A 19,807-nucleotide genomic window follows, 5' to 3' on the forward strand; every position below is an offset into this window, starting at 1 on the left:
GTCAATCAACCTAACCCCAATCTGCATGTCTGCATGTCATGTTCTGAGTACCCAGAAAAAACCCACGCAGACAATGGGAGAACATGCAAAGCCCACACAGAAAGGCCCTGGGTGCAAGAACCTATAACTACATAATGATAACTATAATACACAGTAATAACAACGGATCCACTGTTACATACATTACACTCCGTATGACCAGCACTGATCTTTTGCAATGACTATCATAGGAAAAGTCGCTAACGCACCTTTGCTGAAAGGGTTTTTTCCAATTTCCATGGACATCCTGGTTACACCACCTCACACGAAAAATACCAAAACGTTTGCTTCTTCTCCGTGCACATGATACAGGTTTCATAATTTCTTTGTTTTGTTGCTTGTGTCTCTTAACATGAGAAGCTTTGAGGGGGAAAAAACCCTGAGCAGTTGTTGGTTATTCACCAAAAGTAATTTGAAATATATAGCCTTCAACTGTTTGGATCCATTTTTCTATTATTCTATGGAGCCCTTGGTGGCAGAGTAAACATGAAGTGCCGATTTATTCGAGTGGATAAAATTCGCTGTTAGGAGGCTATCATGCTCTAGCAGCATGTACAGCACAGGAATTTGTACAATTTAGTACATAATAATAACTTTAATATAATAACACCAGATCCCCTTGTGACCTTGATTACACCTTGCATAACTAGCAGCAATCTGTTGGTAAATGACCACAAACATCTGTTTTAATTGTTGTTCTTATAAATGTCCCTAACACACCTAGGTTTCCCCTATTTCCATGGACATGCTGGGTACTCCTCCTCTCATTAAAAAAATACAAAAAAATTTGCTGCCACTCCCTCGACACATGAGTTCGCTTTTTGCCATTCCCATGAGTCTGCAACTGATATATAAGTACTGTATGAACCTAGCAGATGCCGTGGTTGGAACATTAACTATTCATTTGTGCCCTAAAACTGAGATGGCTTGCACCACTACAACAAAGCAGCACCATCGATGTATTATTTTGAAAAACAAAGCATGTCAACCATCTGTTAAGAGCTTATAGATAATGTAATGTGATCTGGTGATTCTTAATTGTCAATTGACCAGCAAGGCTACAATCAAATATAATAAAAGATCATTGCATGCAAAAAATACCAATTTAGAAGATCAGTTTCAGAATAGAACAGAAACGTCGTAACACTAATTCATCCCCCTGCTGTTTCACAACATGACATTGCACCACAAATAAAACGGCGCATTTATTTGTCATATTAATTATCAGGAGATATCCCAATACTTCTTGGTGTGAAGTAGCATCAGTGTGCAAAGCTATGATTTCCACGTGGCTTGAAATTTGGATAGCAAAAATTCAGTTTCAGCTCAACTACTTCATGTAATGAGTAGTGTAGTCTCATTAACTACTGCTAAGAATGAACGCACTGAATTGTAGGTACCTCATATGGCTACAAACTATATTCAAGAACATGCCAACCAAACTTTTTTCTTTCCACACTCACTATTCTACTGTATACACAGTGTGGCACCATTGCCCATGGGCAGATGACATGCATGTCAGCTCTAATGCAGCTCTAATGCAGCTCTAATGAGTGAAGACCACCCTTGGAAGAACCAGCTATGCCATTAAGTCCCATGCCATAATGGCACAAAGGTGCATTGTTTCAGTGTATTACACAAGGAACTATATTTAAAACAGGTAATACCCCCAATTAAATTCACTCATCACATTTACTGTATTTTTCATGGCTAATGAATCTTCCACGGTTGATTCCATTGGAGTCCACATGTGGGGTACGTTTTAGCAGCACTGGACACATCCCACATATTAGGTACATGTTGAGTGTGAATGGGAAGTTTCAACATTTTCGCAAGATGTCAGACAATTTAATACAGGCTTAGTTTGTTGAACAGCATGAAACTTCACCTCGTCTCCATTTGGGATGATCCAATAACCCTTCAAAATATCTGGATTATCACCATCAGACTTCAAAGACCTTCACTCTGTCAATCCCATGATGCATATTGCTCTGTACTTACATCAAACGAGTGGACTCCGATGAATTTATGTGGCTGTAAAAGAAGATTTCAGGCCGATTGTAAAACGGCTGACATCTGTGCTCAATCTTCAGTGTGGCATGTAATGAGGATCACAGGGCTTTGTTCACTCCCATATGAGAGAGGGAGCCGGAGCCTGGAGCTCAGGTAAGCCTGTGTATGTGCCGGACAGCTAATGGAAAACATTACTGAGGAGCTGTGGAGAATCGAGGCTCTGTTGCTGAGTTTCTGGTGGCCTTTAAACCATGTGGTTAGATCATTAGTGCTCACCTTGGACCAAAGGTCTGGAATCTCCCACAGATAAAAGCAAGGGGGTACAGCTAGAGCGCCGACCTGTGTCTGACATACTTTGCTGCAACTTTGACCTGTTCGTGGTCTAAAACTGTAGCATGCTACAAGGTCAAGGTCAGAAGGTCAGTCATACACACAGCACTAAGACATGAGCCACAGCTAAAGAAACAGTCACTGCAGTCCTCAGCCTTTATCATATTCCCCTGTGCATGCAGTATTTTTCTTATTACACTTCGAGTCAGCTTGATGGAAGCATGTACAGTTGGTACCCTTGCAGCATAGCAGCTGCATGGTCACAACAAGTTGGAGGGTAGATCCCCACAGAGCCTCACGTACACCCTCTAATAATGAAATTTACGTTATTTGGACTAGCGGATCCTTCGCGTACTCGTGGATGCAGAAAGTATTAGCCTTAAGTTTTGCTTTACCTTATAATATGAAAAAGATAAAAAATTAATTTTGCCAAGGGAAGGCAACATGTTCTTTTGTGGTTTTTAAAACAAACTAACTTTTTTGAATTTGTCAAAGTTAGCAAATTTACAATATCCAAAGACTTTAGTTTGCTCAATCTTAACGTAAAACGTATAAATAACCTTGTAAATTAAGTAAATAAGCCAGGAAATAGTCCTGCACATAACCACATGACCCAAACATGCATTCAAGTAACAGCCAGGCTAGCTGTGTCCACCTCTTTCCAGTCTTTATGCTAAGCTATGCTAACTTGCTACTATCCATGACTTCAAATTCAACGGACAGACATGAGCGTGGTGTCGATTTTCTCATCTCACCATAGACAAAAATGCTAATCCCTGTATTTCCAAAAAATATTTTCAGGTTCACTTGGTGTGCACATCTGAATTTTAATGCCAACTTATTTTGTGTTCATCGGGCTGCTGTTATAGCTGAGACCCAAGTCACTAACATTGTGACTTAGTCAGTCCACTCAGTGCAGCTGCTCACATAAAGCCAAGATGCTCTGCAAGCCTTTTTTCACCTAAGGTCACTCGACACTTGGGTGGTTGTTGGTTAGCAGTCTCGATGGCGAGGTGCTCTGAATCAGCACTGTGTCTTTTCTAAAGGAACCACTTGGAGCTGTGAAATGTTAAAGCTCATCTTTTCAGTTGAGGTCAGAAGGGGCTAAATGTAGGTAGCTCCTCTGTCCATTTAAAAATAAATCCATGAGGTTTTCATAAAGATATAAAGAACTCCGTTATACTTTTCTGTGTTTTTTTTTTTACAGCTGTGATTCAGCCACTTGGTCGAGATAATTAAAGCTGAACCCATCAATATTTCGCTTTCACAATGGTTCAAATTACTGTGTGGAAGGAGTCATTGACAGAGGTGAACCACCAGAGAATTATTATTATTTGCAGGAAAAAAATCTCTGATTAAGTATAGTCCCTCCAGCCCCAAATGCTCTTTTCCAGACCATTAACTCGCTCTTGTTAATCTGTTTTTGGGGAAAAGACTCTGATAAACATGGTCTAAACTTGCCAAATGACAAAACAGACGAAATTAGCTTTTTGCTGGCAAACACAGTGGAGAAGTCAGAGACCTCTTTCTATGGTGTTGGCAGAGACAAAAATGGAGCTAAAAGGCGAAGGACCATTGCCACTAAGGGGCCACAAGATCACTCGAAATAAAAATCGCTCCGTGTCTGGAAAGTTTGATAACACTTTAGCTACAGGAACTTTACAAGGTCAAATCATGTAAAAGGAAATCCTGAAACGAGCTACATCCTATCCCATGGAGATGGACCAGGAGCGTCTGTTGCTTCAAAGGCCCGGGCCGGTGTGTGCCGATCGGCCTTCAGCAGAGGCTACACCACAACGGGGTGGAGCTGGAGCCGCAGGGGGTCAAATTAGACCTGTTGCTTGTTTGATGCCATACAGAAAATAATGTTTTTCTAATGGAGCATTCATTAGTTTTTACTGCTACTGCACCTCGTAAAGCACATGTTGATCTCCACTGATCATGTGGTGTGAAGTCCAAATAAAAACCTCTCTCTCTCTTTCACTTAATGGTTTCACCCTGGACCTGTGCGTGTTCAATATGTGATGTTTGTGTGATAAGATTTTAATAAAAACGTCACTTTCTCTCACCTTGTAGTGCAGTAGTTAAACTTATTGCACAGCACCGATATAAAAATGCGTGCTCCGTACAAGTACCAATCACATCTTTAAAACTTTGACTTCCTTCTGGAACTTTTGGAGCTGGCAAGACACAAACTTTAATACTGTACAGTATTTCCTTTCTATTGCACATTTTCAATTTCTTTAGCTTTTCCATCCTGTGTGGTTTTGCCTTACTCTTACTTTTGTACTATTTAGAATTAATCTATTGTATATATTACATATCTTATTTTCTGTTTTTTGTTTTTCTTTTCTACTATTGCACCGTGGGTCCGAGACAAACGGTTTTTCAATTCCTCTATGCCTGGAACAATACTGCAGGAATTGACAATAAAGTTGACTTGACTTGACTTGACCACTTTCGACCACTGTTTTTTCAACCATCATTTTTTAGTAGGTAGCTAACGAAGGCTACATCCACACTGCTATGTTTTCATTTTAAAAACGCATCACTGTTGCTATGTCTGTGCCTGCCGACCAAATTAATCCCTGGCTGATGGCCATGTTTTATTATGAATGGGCAGAAACAGATAAAGTTTTTTCAATGATAACAGTTTCACCTCGTCATCGATACAAAAAACCCCAATATTCCTGCCCTTACTTTTTACCATTGCTGTTTCTCTTGTGTAGTATTTTCTGTAACTACGCAACCAACTGCAAATAGACAAGCTTATTTTGATTAGATTGTCCAGTGTCCATGAATGGTTACGTTTTAAGGTGTGTTAATATGGATTAAGATGATACGAAGCTATAACTCTGGTCTGGGCAGAGATTGTTTTAGTTTTTGAAATGCCGTTTTACAACGAAAATGTACAAGTATGGATGTAGACTAATTATGCACAAAGATTACACCCAAATTCTTAAGCCAACCTACTAAACTCTAAACGGAAATGTGGGTGCCGATTCAGAGGTCTGGGCTCTAAAATAGTGCCTGGAGGAACTCCGCAGATGCTGAAGTTGTGACAGAAATGGTTATTTGGTACACAATTAGTTCAGTACAGTGTAAGTAAGACAGAAGAGAATGAGATTGAATTTTGGGGAGTTTGAACCCTGTTCTTCCAGGAACTTGGCACAAGACCACTGCCTGTGAATAGTGAACATATTCTTAAAAAATTTCGAAAATAGTAATGTGATAGCTGATTACAAATAAAGTTTCTCATGAAACTGATTAATTGTTCGGAATAATAATAGGTCACCAAGTATGTTTGGTGGCAAGAAAATGACAGGAAGACATTTGATATTCCAGTAAAAGATAGTTCTTAGAGGAAATAAGAAGTGTTGCATTGATTCCCACGATGTCATAGCTGTTCAAAGCAGTTTGGCAAGAAGTTTTTAGTTAATGAAGTAGAGTTTGAAAGGTCATGTTTTAACTTACTGGAACACACCCGCTTGTCAAACAGTGACAAACGGGTTGTTTGACACCTGGGGCATGATGTATCCAAAATGAGATATCTATTTGGTCGTAACGTGTCAGACTGGTGAACAGCAGTCTTTTCCCTTTTGTCACAGACAAATTGTTTCTGGCATGCTGAAAATACAGTAATAACACATGAGTTAACACGACAGTGGAGCATGAGAGCCATTTGGTTCCCCTCATTAAGGTCCCCCTCTATTTAGTTCAATTTGCAAGCTAAAGGACCCCAGGTTGGCCAGGGTGTCCCTGAGTGGATTTTGAATGTTATCCCCATGCCTTTGTGCATCTTGTACCAGTCGTGTGATAGACTGACGACCTGTACAAGGTTTACCTTGCCTTTACCCCCCAACCCATCAATTGATAAGCATTGTAGTTTATACAGGGATAGTTGGAAGTTTGGCATCTTTTATTTTCAGAACTTATTCACAGAAATTGAATACATTGTCCAGAACTGTGTTCATATAATCCCCTGAAACAAAGAACCAATGTTTTTTCGCCAACTTTGAATGAGTTAAATATAGTTACATGAGGTGGACCCGACCTCCGTGGGAGTCTCCATGTTTGATACGAATACGGTTGCACAAAACGGTCCAGAATAGGGAAATGGAATCAGCGGTGCGCCACCATAAAGTGTCCCCTGTCCGTCGCTCAGTTGGTTGCGGTTTGCAACTTTACCACCAGATGCCGCCAGAAAATTACAAAAAAATTACATACTGGGGCTTTAATAGTAGCTGGATCCATATATTTTCATATTTTTATTTGATCATTTTTATTTATCTCTTCATCAAATTGTTATTCCTATTGATGTACCTGTAAAAGAAAATGTTAACACTTGCCATATCATGCAGAATTCCCCTTCAACACTATCAGCAACATATGTTTGTATTCTGCCCATATTGCTTGCCGTCGTGCTCGGAGCGGTGCGGCCGTGATGATAATCATTCCCTTTGATGTCACGACACGGGGCCAATTTAGCGCTGTAGTGTGGCCACAAAGTAGGGGGTTGCAGCTCATAAATCCGGCGTTATGTGCGTACTTTCCCAGAACAGCAGCTAGTGTAAATGTTGAATTTGCTTGGGGGAATCATATCAGTGGGGCTGCTGCGCAGTTTTCCGTGTTGATGTGAAAACACGCCGGCTGTTATGCAAGGGGGGGCGGCGAACGTAAATGGCAGAGGGACAATGGAGTGACGCTGCCCGTCACAGAGGAGTGTCTTTTTCAACACTTCATTATATCATTGTCATAGAAGAATTCATACATGCCATTCTGCTCTGCGTTTAAAACCGCAGGTGTAAACATTACTCCGGTAACGGACTCTGCGCGACGGCTATGTCGTTAATTAGGCCAAATTAAAAGTGTCATGGCAGTGGAAATGGGCTTTGCTGATATAAACGTTATGAGGGTGAATCTGACAGAATGTCAAGGGGCACAGAGCTGGAATCCGTCTGACAGGATATGTAGATCCGTTGCGATTTTCGTTCATCACATAGAATCTGTGGTAAAATGCCACTGTTTAGCCTGTCAGCGCTTCAAGCGTGTGTGTGTGTGTGTGAACTGTGAGCTTGAGACATTAACACAATTTTCCCTCCAAGGGGGAACGTCCCTATGGTCACAAGCGGAAAGGAAGAGGCATAACAGGCCCTATGCACGGAGTTACATAAGAGTGACGTGTTTGGCATGTTGTTGCTTATGTTGAGCTGCCGAAGTGCAGAGAAATATCTACACAACAACTGATCCACGTCTGACATGACGAAGACACGCGGCCGGCGCTGAACCGGGGTCTCATGAACTCATCTTCTTATTCACTGCCCTCTTGTGCATGTGCATTGTGGATGATCCTTGCATGTTTTACGGGTATATAACCAACGACAGAAAAATGTGCTCGTCAAGCCTCCCCTGAGCCTCCGCTGTTCTAAGATCAGTCATGATGTCACACGCATTATTATACACCTGCACAGTTGCGAGTGGAAAACTACCTGCACATGCAGTAAAGAAAATTACTTCCACAATCCTGAGGGGATGCCACGGCAGTTAACCATTAACGCAAACCCCAGGCCTTTTGATTCTGTTGTGCTTTGTACAATTGTCATTATAAATAAGTTTTCCTTTCCGTTCATTGAAGTGTAGGGTTGTCCGTGGAAGGTCCGCAGTAAATCTAAGAAGTTGAGACGGCATATTGTTCAGTATTTTGCCAGTGTCAATCAAAATACCGGCCTCTTAAGCTTCTAAATGAAAGGAGAAATTCCGGTGTCTGACTTGACATTCGAGTTATGCATGGAAGTGAAACACGTTCCATGCAACATAAGCCCAACATGCAAATAATGTTTTGCATGTGGTAATTCCAGTTTTCGCTGACTTTTTATACAGGTGGTTTATAACACAAACTCTTGCGACGCACGGTGACGAGGCATCATGTGATCACCCTGACAAAAGATCCAGTCTCATTGCACAGTGGTGAGAAGCAGATCTCGGATGTTCTGAAATCAGGCCATGAAAGGCTCTTTCCTTTCCCCCCGTGATTTTGTCTACCGATACAGCCGTCTGAAATGAGAGCCACTGATCTCCCGTTGGAAAAACACCTGATTGGCATTTTGGTTTCGCCGTGATGAATTTCTCTCGGAATACCCTGGATGGTTGAGCGGAAACATGCAGTATCTCAAAGGATTTTTTCTACTTCACATGCCCTTAACTTTCCAGATCAACAAGTTTGACGGTGTATCAAACCAGATGTCGTTTAGACAATAACTTCGAAGGACAAGGTTGAGCTGATGACGCACAACTGCTTAAGGGTTAGTTGAGTTTTTGATATTTTCTTTAGTTCAACTAAAATTATTTAAGTAGTATAATCATGAGTAACTCATACAACAAGAGTCACTTTCACACAAGAAACCAATAGTCTACAATGTTTATGACTGTTCCACAACCCTCACCACATTTTTATTATTGTAACGACCGTGCTGTAATCTTAAGGAAGTGCTTATTTAAATTCAAACCATGCAACCTGCACCCAGTGGATGGTACGAGCTGTCAATCACTCGTTATCCACACCCCAATGCATACTGTGGGCATTATCATCTATTCTACTCTAAATGGACCATCATTTACACAATGACAAAAACTCATGCTCTGTTGAGTATTGACACCATAAACTCGTACACTAAATGGACTTCTGTTTGCAACCGGTGGAGTCGCCCTCTGCTGGTCATCCGTGAGAATACTGGTTCTAGGCACTTCCACATTGACTTCACATTCCGGACCCAGTAACTATCCATTTTCATACACAATATGGTTTTGTCTCATTACCCTGATTTTGCCTGATTAAATTTCCCTTTTACCAAAGGTACGCCCTCTTGTGGCTCAGGGCAACAGCTTGCTTTGAACTCTTTTTTTTGGAATATCAAACCTGCATCTCTGGCGGCTGTCTGACTCTACGGCTGGTGCGTGGGCGAGGGAGAGAGTGGGTGTGTGACGGTGAGGCTGGGGACGGCAGCAGAGAGTTAAGAAGTTATCAACATTGCTGTGATCTATAGCAGTGAAATAGTAGCTCATGTGCAATGATAGAAACCCCTGTCGTTAAAGACTATCGGATACTCGACTACGAGCCTTAAAATTCAAACTATTTTAGTCAGTTTTGTCCAGCTGGAGCCTAGCAGCAGCAGCAGCAGTAGTAGTAGTGGTGTTTCTGATGAGTCGTGATGAATCTGAGACCGTAGCCTATTTATAATCAACTAGTTTTTCGAATTTGTGCGACGAAAAGGCCCGCCGAGCGCAACCGACAGATGAGCTCAGCGAATAGGAATGTTCTGTAATCAGGCCAAACTTGTTTCTTCTTTGAAATGAGTGGGAGAGATGCTTAAACGGGTTACTGAGTCCCCTCCGCATCTCAGTGGACGGATCAAGAGAACAGTCCTCGCCACATGAACATTAGGCTACCTATTATTAGCCACAGCCTTATAATTTAAAGAAAAGGAGGAAAACAGTAGAGAGATCGTTTTTTTTTTCTAGAAATAATATATAAATAATGAAAAACAATAATAATATTAGAGACCAAAGTCCAGTTTCTAGCAAGTTGTATCATCACACACATCTTCAAGTCCTGCAGAGTCGGGGCTCTGTATGTGTGTGATGAAAATATTATTGTGGCCACAAGTGACCCCACAAAAAGATGAAATGTTATATAGGAGGTAGGCTTACCCCCCTTCTATATATATTTATATTTATATTTATATAGTTTATATATAAAACAGAAGCGATCTAATGAGCAACATGAGCAGCCGATCTGGGAACATCACGTCCTCAATTCAAGAGAATGTAATTGCGCTTACCTAGTAATTACCATATTTCCTACAGTCCTCGAACCTGCCATTTTACGCATGGGAAATGTGTGTGTGTGTGTGTGCGTGTGTGCGCGCGCGCGCGCGCGCGCGTGTGTGTGTGTGGGTTGATTGTAGTCCTCTCTCTGTGTGCTGAGGCGTTCATAAATCTCTCTCCAGCCAATGGGGAGGCTCGTCTTAATCCCAGCTCGGTCAAAAAGCCCAGATGCGGCTCCAATCCGAGCAGAGTCAGCGGAGACAGAGGGGCAGAGCAGAGCAGAGGGACTCGGCCGGCTTTCTGTCTGTGGACATGTGCAACATTCGACCAAACTTCCCCATCACTCCATCGCGTTCTGGACGTTCCTGAAAGTCGACCGGAGGGGAAAAACTGCGCGCTTTGTCCCACCTCATCCGCAGTCAGACGCGCCCCCCCCACCCCCTCCTCCCCCCCCCCCCCACCCCATCAGCACCACCAGCACCCACCTGCTCCCTCCGCTCTCCGGACGGTCCCCGTTGTGTCCGGTCGCCATGTCCTCCGGTGATGCCCCGGAGCAGGACCGGCGGGTCAGCGTGCTGTGCTGGGACCAGATGCGCCGGCTGGACTACATCCTGGGGGAGTGCGTGCCGATCCACGGCCGCGGCAACTTCCCCACACTGTCCGTGCAGCCCCGGCAGATCGTGCAGGTGAGACCCCGGTCCCTCTCCCCGAGTCTATCCATATCTATATGAAATATGAAATTGTCCTGGTTGGGAAGAAAAGGGGAGAATTGCCGTCAGTTTGACTTGGTGTGGTGTGCGTCAAATAATGATTCCGACGCAGCAGCCATAACTTGTTTTTGTTTTAGATACATATTTACTACTGTCTTCTGTGTGATTTCTGCTTATTCTGTGTTAGGAAATAGTGGTTCCTTGTGTGTTTAATAAAAAATAAGTTGTCTTCACATGTATGAGGAGAGTTGCCGACCCCCTCCACCCCCTCCCGTCTGTTTCAGATATTTCAATAATCGTGTTACTGATCAGTTGATTCATTATGAGTCGGTTTGTGAAGTTGTGTCCCCTTCTTGTTGGACTAGACTAGCCCCCCCCCCCCCCCCAAAAAGGTCTGACTGGAGTTTACACACCAGTAAACTTAAGTGGTGAAAATGGTCTCTTTTGAATGGATGTGAGATTTGAAAAAAAGAATTCACTCGTTGCCTTTACAGTTGAGATAAAAAAAGAAAGAAATCACCCTGGCCTGTCTCAGTTCCCACGCGTGGACACACGGTCGTGCTGTTCATTTGTGGCAGAGCCGATCACACTTATTAAAGACATTCGATCACTCGTAATCCTGACGCAGACGCAAGAGCGGGGATGATCTGACACCACTTGACACCGCTGGCTCCTCAAGTCTCACAAGCAAGGGACAGATAATGACGGAGCCGCGGAGTGTTTACGAGGAATGGAATTCTCACAGGGCTGCAATATTCCCCTTGACATTATTGAGATGTCTTTGCCTGTCATCCGGTGCTTCATATTTTCTATGGTGATCCTTTGGGGGAAGAAAGACCCCCCCCCCCCCAGACACACACACACACGGGACATTTCAAGGTCCTCTATAATCATGGAGGCCAAACCATCTGCACTGAACATCCCCAATAATGCCTTTTCCCTTCGTTGCACAATCCAGTATAGACAACAGGGACCCCACACATTTCTTTTTTCTTTCCATGAGCTGGATTACTTTTTCAGGGGCTTTCGAAGACCAGCTCTTGGAAAATCAGCCCACTGCTTACCCAGTATCTGATGAGAGGCCACAATGATGTCTCCTCTGTCTCCAGCATCCGTCCCGCCTGAGCATGTTGGATGCGGCAAGACCCACAAAGTACAAAGTACAAAGATAAACATTTTAGTACTTTGGTTTGCTTTAGTAAACTGGAGAACACAAGTAATTTGTTGGTAAAGTGTGAATGATTGGTGCAAACACCAATTTGGTGTTGGAAAAGTTGGAAAAGTTGGAAAAGTTGCCGAAAACATATTTTTGGGATATAATTATGTTTGCAACATCAAAATTTTGAGGGTTATTTCCTTTCGCCAATTTTCGCCTGACGCTGGCCACCTGTAAATAAAACAACCTGTGTCTCAGGCACGGCCGTGTACAGTCTGGTGCCGGTGCCAAGAACTGCATCCGTGCTGTTGTAGCAAGTTAATTTGAGTAAAAAGAGGCAGATTGCCATGTTCCCCGTGATGGAATAGGTCGAGCAGGTTTTCCGGTTTCTGCAAGTTGATTGTCATACCACATGGACGCGAGTGGAGAGCAGTGGCTGCCTGGGAAGGAAGGAAGGGAAAACCCATTTGAGAGATCAAACCCCACTATGATATGTTTTGGAAGACGGTTCACAGTAGTGAGGTATTTACGACTCATGGTAAACGAGCTAAGAAGTGCTGCTCCCTTTTTTAATGTCATTTTTATTTTTAGCCTACGCACCAGACAGAGCTGTCTACCTGGGACAGATAGAGATGATTTAGTAGCCCGAGTCCTGTCATCGCATATTGGGGTAAGATGATCGCACTCCCAGAGGGTCGGAGGAGCCCCTCTCTCAGTGGTGGGTTTGTCTGGGGGCCACATTTGAATAACATCTGCTTGTGGTCTGGTAGCGAGCGAGCCACGGGATCAGCGAAGGAAAACTCTTTACTGTTACCGACACTTCTGTGCTTTGCGCTTTATTTAATGCTGAAAGTCATCAGCCCACAGTCGGAATAATTGTGAGCCGTACATTTTCCCCCTCAACAGGCCATGCCTGCAGAGGCCCCGTGTGGTTTACGCTTTTGGTAGCATTAGACGGCATGATGTTAAACACAGATACTCCTGTGTGTGTGTGTCATACGTTACGTAATTTATGTTGGTTTATGTGTTGAGGCGGACGTCTGGGGGCCAGTGTGTTATTGTTGGCCACCAGGAGGGGTTGTTTCTTATTCCAGCTCTGCAAACTATCATATTTTAACTGAATGGTTGTGTCTAACTTACATACAGTGGGGTCTAAGGTCCAAGACCACATTCCCAGAATAGGAAAACCGTTTCAGACATTTTGGACCTGTTTCCACCATTGTGCTTTTTATTTATTTATTTTTTTCTTTTTAATTGGAGTTAATACTCCACTTTCCGGCACGATCTGGAGCAGAATGTGAGGAGTGGATTAGTGTCTGTAATAACCCCGTCAGGCTTCCAACGTATCACTGTGGTAAGTGTAAGACACTCGCCGGACCCCACTGTGGTCCTTGCCAGATTGTAAACTAACGCCTCACTGGGCTATTGTTGCGAGATTGAGCAACACGAAGACACCACATGCTCCCAGTGGTCCCCAGGGAAGGTAATCTGGGAAGAAGTCAGCTTTAGATTGTTTGGTAATGATTTTTCTTTGGCAGTTTGCTCCCAATTATTGGCCGTCAGTTAGAAATTTCTTGCACGTCATCGTGCTTCTCGGGGATCAAAAAGTGGAAGACAGCGCCGGGGGGTGTCTCCTTAACTGGATAGAGTTGTATTGCCGTCTCATTTTTTGTTAAATGCCATATTGGCTGCTGCTGCTAGATGAATGTCTTTATTCAATATATATGTTCTTTACATATTTCTGCTTTTAGATGAACAATAAATGATTTGATATCTGCCTTTGAAACACCATCCAGACCTTCTTGTTGGGAAATGCAACTTATGATCAATACAATTAACCTGTTAACTGAATGTAAAATCTAAATTATTAAAATGGATCAGAAGGTAGTTTCGGGACTAGAGCAATACAGTACAATGACACAACAAACGTTTCCTTTTCTTTAAATTTAACCTTTTTACACCTAAATAATAAGTCCATTTGACATCTGATATGATTTCAACACATTACTAACAAAAATTATGAGATTTTGAGCAGGCTGCAGGGACAACAAGACTGGAAAGAGCTTGATTTCGGTATCGAATCACAAACGCAGTTCAAGGCTCTATATGGGTAACTATTCCTACCATAGCTTTCACTCTCAGCCGTTTGATCTTTCTTGGCTAGCTCGACGAATCTTATACAACCTCCTCAAATTAGTCCCTTGGATCGAATCCTGCACATTAAAAGGTCTGTGAACCCTCGAAGCAGATGAGCAAATCCTTCCCTGAAAACACACAGTACGTCAAATAGAGTAGCAGCAGCAGCGTCACATTTCAGCCCCCTGACTCACACTGGTCAAAGCATTCAGGTGAAATGGCCACCCCTTTGCATAGGAAATTCAAGGCAGCCTTTTCAAATAGGGGGCCTGCCAAGCTACCGTACGACTGACTGGCTGAGTTAATTTTGGAGTAGATGCGACGTTCAGGGACTTGTAACTTCTCATTCGCTGTCGCCATTTCCTTGGCAGAGGGGTGATTTGTCTCGGTGCCCAGAGCTCTTTTTGGCGTCCAAGGTACCATGGGCTGGTAAGACGGCCGGGGCACTTCAAACTGCCTTAATAAAAGCTAATTCAGGCCGCAGCTTAAATGAAACAGTCCAGGAAACTATTGAGACAGGGGAAGGAAAGTGGAGGGACTGTTATGTGTCGCCAAGGCGTTGTCAACACCAGACAGTCTAGGGTGTTTGCGGCTTTTTTCACAAGGCTTTTCTGCTCAGACGTCAGCGGAAGTGTCTCCCTCTCGCCTCGAATCGCCAGGCGGCTGGTCTGTAATGTGGGAAAGGTGCTAACCTGTGTTTTATGAGTGCTGAAGGTTGGGGATTGTCGGGGTGGTGGTGGCTGTGCATCGCCATACGCTCCTCTCAGGACGCCCAGGCCGGCAGATGATGGCGCGCTGTTAACTCGGACCAACTGTTTAAGTGGGAGGTCAGAGCAAATACTGCTGTGGGTTTCCCTTTGCTGGATAGTTAGAGAAAAAAACTAAACTTGGCAGTGTGTCCATGGCTCTTTGTGTTTTCATTTCATTCTCATTTGAATTTTTACTTATATGGCCCGAACTTCAACCATTTGTTAAACTTTGTTCGCTTGGCTGGGGGAATCAGCACAGAGTTAAATCCTGTAACTACTTCTTGACGTACAACAGGCCTGTTAATTCGGTACTAATTACTAACTACTAATCTTGCTTGCCAACATTTAGGTTGCTAGATACGAACATACCCCAAAACCAAATGTCTGCTTGTGCACAGATTAAAAAAACAGATACAGCATGTAAATGTAAGATTTAGAGGTGCTAGTAGATACATTTTGGGGGATTTAATCTTGAAAACGTAGTGAATAAGATTGTTCTCCAAACTCGTGGACTTGCTTTAACACCAGGGGCTGAAATGGAATGAAAACGATTGCCTTTTACCCATTATAGGTGAGCACACGTGTATCCTTTGTAACTGTCAAACAGCGGTGCATAATTGACGGGGGATTTATTGGACAAAAGATTAAGGTTCTGAAGTTCAAGTATACGTCTCGGTGGATAGGATTACATGGCTGGCCGGGTAGAGGTCTGTCAACGTAGACTGATGGCCGGTTGGGCAACAGCAGATGCCGGTGGCTCAGTGACATTTTTCCTAATGGGAAGCATTGTTTTGGATTAGCTGTTTTCTCCCACTCTGTGACATTGGAGTGACGCAACATCTCAGCTGTCTGTGTAGCCCAGCCGTTTTCCCAAGCACCGCAGCAGTGTATACATGGTGTGTGTTCCAAATATGCGGATAGAACTTTGTGCTTGCCAAATAGTGTTCATCCGACAGCAAAGGGCTCACATTTTCTCAATATAGGGCCACAAATTTAAAAGTTCCCAGCCTTGTGAGCCTGGAGCAGACACAGCGTATCTCTGTTGTGCTGATGTTACTAGTACATTATATATACATTATAAGTGTTGAGTTGAGTGGGGGATCTCAAAAATGATCTACTTCAGGAATCTGCCATTGGCTTTATCAGGCTTTTCCTGCCTCTGGCTTCTACAACATATATATATATATATATATATATATATATATAAGCTTCAAATTCTGGTTCGGCAAATATTTGATTACTCCCATCAAGGTTTTCAGTTTTTAATAAACCTGTAAATTCCATTTTTTCTGCAGCCTGTCAGATTCCTTCTTCTTTTTTGCATGTAAAGACTTGTGCTTTCTTTGTCTGCCTCTTCTGATTGTTATCTCTTTTATTTTGGATATCTTTCAGGTGGTCAGGGCTCGACTGGAGGAGCGGGGCGTGGAGGTTCGTGACGTCAAGCTGAACGGCTCGGCTGCCAGCCACGTGCTGCACCAGGACAACGGCCTTGGCTACAAAGACCTGGACTTGATCTTTGGCCTAAATCGAACTGACGACAAAACCTTCCGGGTGGTGAAAGATGTGGTGCTGGACTGCCTGGTGGACTTCTTGCCGGAAGGGGTGAACAGGGATCGAATGACAGCCCTCACCCTGAAGGAGGCGTATGTGCAGAAACTGGTCAAAGTTTGCAATGACACCGACCGCTGGAGCCTCATCTCGCTGTCCAACAACACCGGCAAGAACGTGGAACTTAAGTTTGTGGACTCCCTGAGAAGGCAGTTTGAGTTCAGCGTTGACTCCTTCCAGATCACCCTGGACTCGTTGCTGCTCTTTGACCGCTGCTCGGAGACGGCCATGTCCGAGGCCTTCCACCCCACAGTGCAGGGCGAGAGCATGTATGGGGACTTTGAGGAGGCCCTGGGTCACCTCCGCTCCCAGACCATCGCCACCCGCAGCCCAGAAGAGATCAGAGGCGGCGGGCTGCTCAAGTACTGCCACCTGTTGGTGCGCGGCTTCCGGCCGTCCTCCGAGGTGCAGATGAAACAGATGCAGCGCTACATGTGCTCGCGCTTCTTCATCGATTTCCCTGACATATGTGAGCAGCACAGGAAACTGGAGGGGTATCTGCAGAACCACTTTGTGGGCATGGAGCACAAGCGCTACGACTACCTGGTGACCCTGAGGCATGTGGTGGATGAGAGCACTGTTTGTCTAATGGGCCACGAGCGCAGACAGACGCTGGCACTTATTTCCGCCCTGGCGCTGCGCGTAATGGCCGAACAGAACGCTATCCCCGCTCTGTCCAACATCACCTGCTACTACCAGCCCGCTCCCTATGTCAGAGATGTCAACTTCAGCAATTACTATGTGGCACAAGTTCAGTCGCCCATGGCCACATTCAGTAACTCTTATCAAACGTGGCTGCCTTGCAGCTGAGCAGTGACTTGATGATGTGTGGAGAGCTTTTGATTTTAAATTTACATTCAAGTTAACTGGGCATTTATTAGAATGCTCAGTACCTCTGTAGCCGTGTGGATTTTTGGTTTGAGGCCAAGTGTGGACGAAAAGAAATGTATCTTTTCTTTTCTTTTTTTTGTTGCCAAATCTCATATCAAAACAATTCCACTAAATTATATTGGTTTAATACTGCTGTAAAGAATTCTCATTCGAGCCATTATAATTATATTTTTATTCTGTTGGCATTTAATTACCATCGTCGACATGCATGGGCAAATGACGGGTTGATATGTGACAGAAGAACTCTGTCAGTTCTGTTTCTTGTCCGATGAAGGCTTGTGTATTGTGTCTTTAATGAAATGTAAATACTTGGTATGAAACCAGAAAGCTGTTTTTTTGTTCTGTCTGTGGTTTCAGCCGACCTGATTGGGAGGGGAATAGGACCAAAGAAATTCTTTCTTGTGTAGCATGGCAAACAGAGACTGTACGTGGTTCCAAGTGCCTGAAATTGACCAATGTCTTTATAGAATTTTCTATGTAAGAACTGCTTTTGAATCATTTTTCATCCAGGTTACTGTACATTTCTATAACAAGGGTTAAGGTATTTGTTTTTAAATCATTAAAAAAAAGTGAGAAAAATATAAAGATGTGGTCTTTATTAACTTATGTTCCAGTTGAACTAAATTATTCTGGGGATGTGCGTCATGAATGCATTCTCCGTCTCCATTCTCTGTAACTCACCGTCTCAGTTTCTGTTTCTAAAGGAACATTTATCATCTATCTTTCACTATATTTCTCAATCACACGCCACCTTCACAGTGTGTTGTCTGTGTTCCATCAACCAAACACTGACTCTGGTCTGACACAAACACTTACTTGTTCGAGCTCTCTGCACACCCCCCATAATGGATTCCCATGAGCCTGAGCCTATACATTAGCCATTTCCTTCCACTTGTGCATCCGACAAGGGGTTTCCTTGGCCTCGTTTCAGAAAGAGGAGATCGCTGTTGCTTGTCTTGGACGAGTTTAGCTCTTGAGGGGGCAGCTGAGGACCAGGTGGTGAAATGGGACTGCTGGCTTTTCAGCAAATGTAATGATGCATTCCAGCACTTCGCTTCCTGGACGATCAAAACAGTTCAGTATTTCATCCCTGAGACCAGCATTCCTCCCACTATGACATTTTATCCTAATTACTTTTGCATGGGGGGACGATTCCTTGAGATTTAGTAGAGCATCTAGCCGGGACACAACTGCTTACGAGTGCTTCAGATGGTGAAAGAATGCACTTTGCCAGAAAGCCATTGCTGGAACACATGAGCACTGAGTGATTTCTTTATGGACTTTCATTAGAAGGCAAAAAGCCTGTCAGTGTGATTAAGGGCGAGGTATATAAATGCGACGAGGGAAATTCCCCCTCCTGGGTTAGCTGTCAAACTCTTCTCCAAACTGCTACAAGAAACACTCTAGAAAACACAAGTCACCCCGGGAGAGTTCCACTGGAACAAACACGGTTTGATTGACTCATCTTTAACAAACCAGTGATTTCTGTTCATGGTGGCCAGACCCCAACAGTCAGCTGCAGGGCTGGGATGGTACATCTCTGGAAATGTGCAATATTTCATAACAAGCAATGTGTCGCCTTTCAGGCCTTTATAGTGTATAGGTTAGCTTCCTGTTAGTGATTAGAGGAAGATGGCAGAATCGTTCCACGTGCTTTTTTCATCCATTGCAATCCACACTGTAAACGCTGCAGAGGCAAAGTTGTAAGTTGATCATTTCATTGTTTTATTATAATTTGAATGTTAAGATCCATTTTTACATTAAAAAGCATTTGATCTGGTTGTAATTGATTAATTTACATAGGATTGAACCATTTTGTATCTTGTCTTTTGTTACAGTTTTCAAAAGAGCCACAGTAAACGGCTTGGTAAGCGTACACAAACAGTATGCTGGAACCGTTTGGTGAAGTGTAATCTAAATGACTGTTGAACTTTAAGCCACCCTTGCGGCAGAGCTTCATGGATGACAACGTGTAGACCGTTGGTCTGTTGCATCACGGCTTTGGTCCAGGTCGAAATATCTCAACAAGTACTGGATGAATGCCTTGACATTCTCCTGTTTGTATACTGTATGGTGATCACCTGACTCTTCCACCTGGGCCACCATGGGTTTTCTAGTTAACTTTCTTAACAACTATTGCATGGATTGCCACGGAATAGCATATTTAGTACAGATATAAGTGGTGCAGAGGGGATTTAATCCTTAAGACCTTTGTGACCCCCTGCCTTTTCATTTAGCACCACACGCAGGTCAAATCTGGAAAATATCAAGATAAAGATCTACTTGATGTTGCGAATTTTGGCAAAGATTTCCACGGGTACCAGATGTTCAATCCTAATGACTTCTACAAA

General features: G+C 43.4%; 1 protein-coding gene across 1 annotated transcript; it reads left to right on the plus strand.

The window, feature by feature from the left end:
• The first annotated feature begins 8,366 nt into the window (after positions 1 to 8,366).
• Positions 8,367 to 18,041, plus strand: tent5bb (terminal nucleotidyltransferase 5Bb). The gene is made up of 3 exons (XM_035635406.2): positions 8,367 to 8,684; positions 10,389 to 10,892; positions 16,350 to 18,041. Exons 1-3 carry the CDS (start codon positions 8,664 to 8,666, stop codon positions 17,373 to 17,375), a joined length of 1,551 nt encoding a protein of 516 aa, XP_035491299.2. The 5' UTR covers positions 8,367 to 8,663; the 3' UTR covers positions 17,376 to 18,041.
• The last annotated feature ends 1,766 nt before the right edge of the window (positions 18,042 to 19,807 follow it).

The sequence above is a fragment of the Scophthalmus maximus genome, chromosome 5 (genome assembly GCF_022379125.1).
Source record: "Scophthalmus maximus strain ysfricsl-2021 chromosome 5, ASM2237912v1, whole genome shotgun sequence".
Lineage (NCBI taxonomy): Eukaryota > Metazoa > Chordata > Actinopteri > Pleuronectiformes > Scophthalmidae > Scophthalmus > Scophthalmus maximus.

Excerpts from the sequence above, each read along its gene's own strand:
- tent5bb (XM_035635406.2), top strand. The coding sequence starts at position 8,664 with ATGACGCACAACTGCTTAAGG. Across the intron at positions 8,685-10,388 it reads TGACGCACAACTGCTTAAGG|CCAATGGGGAGGCTCGTCTT; the intron begins GTTAGTTGAGTT and ends ATCTCTCTCCAG. Across the intron at positions 10,893-16,349 it reads AGCCCCGGCAGATCGTGCAG|GTGGTCAGGGCTCGACTGGA; the intron begins GTGAGACCCCGG and ends GATATCTTTCAG.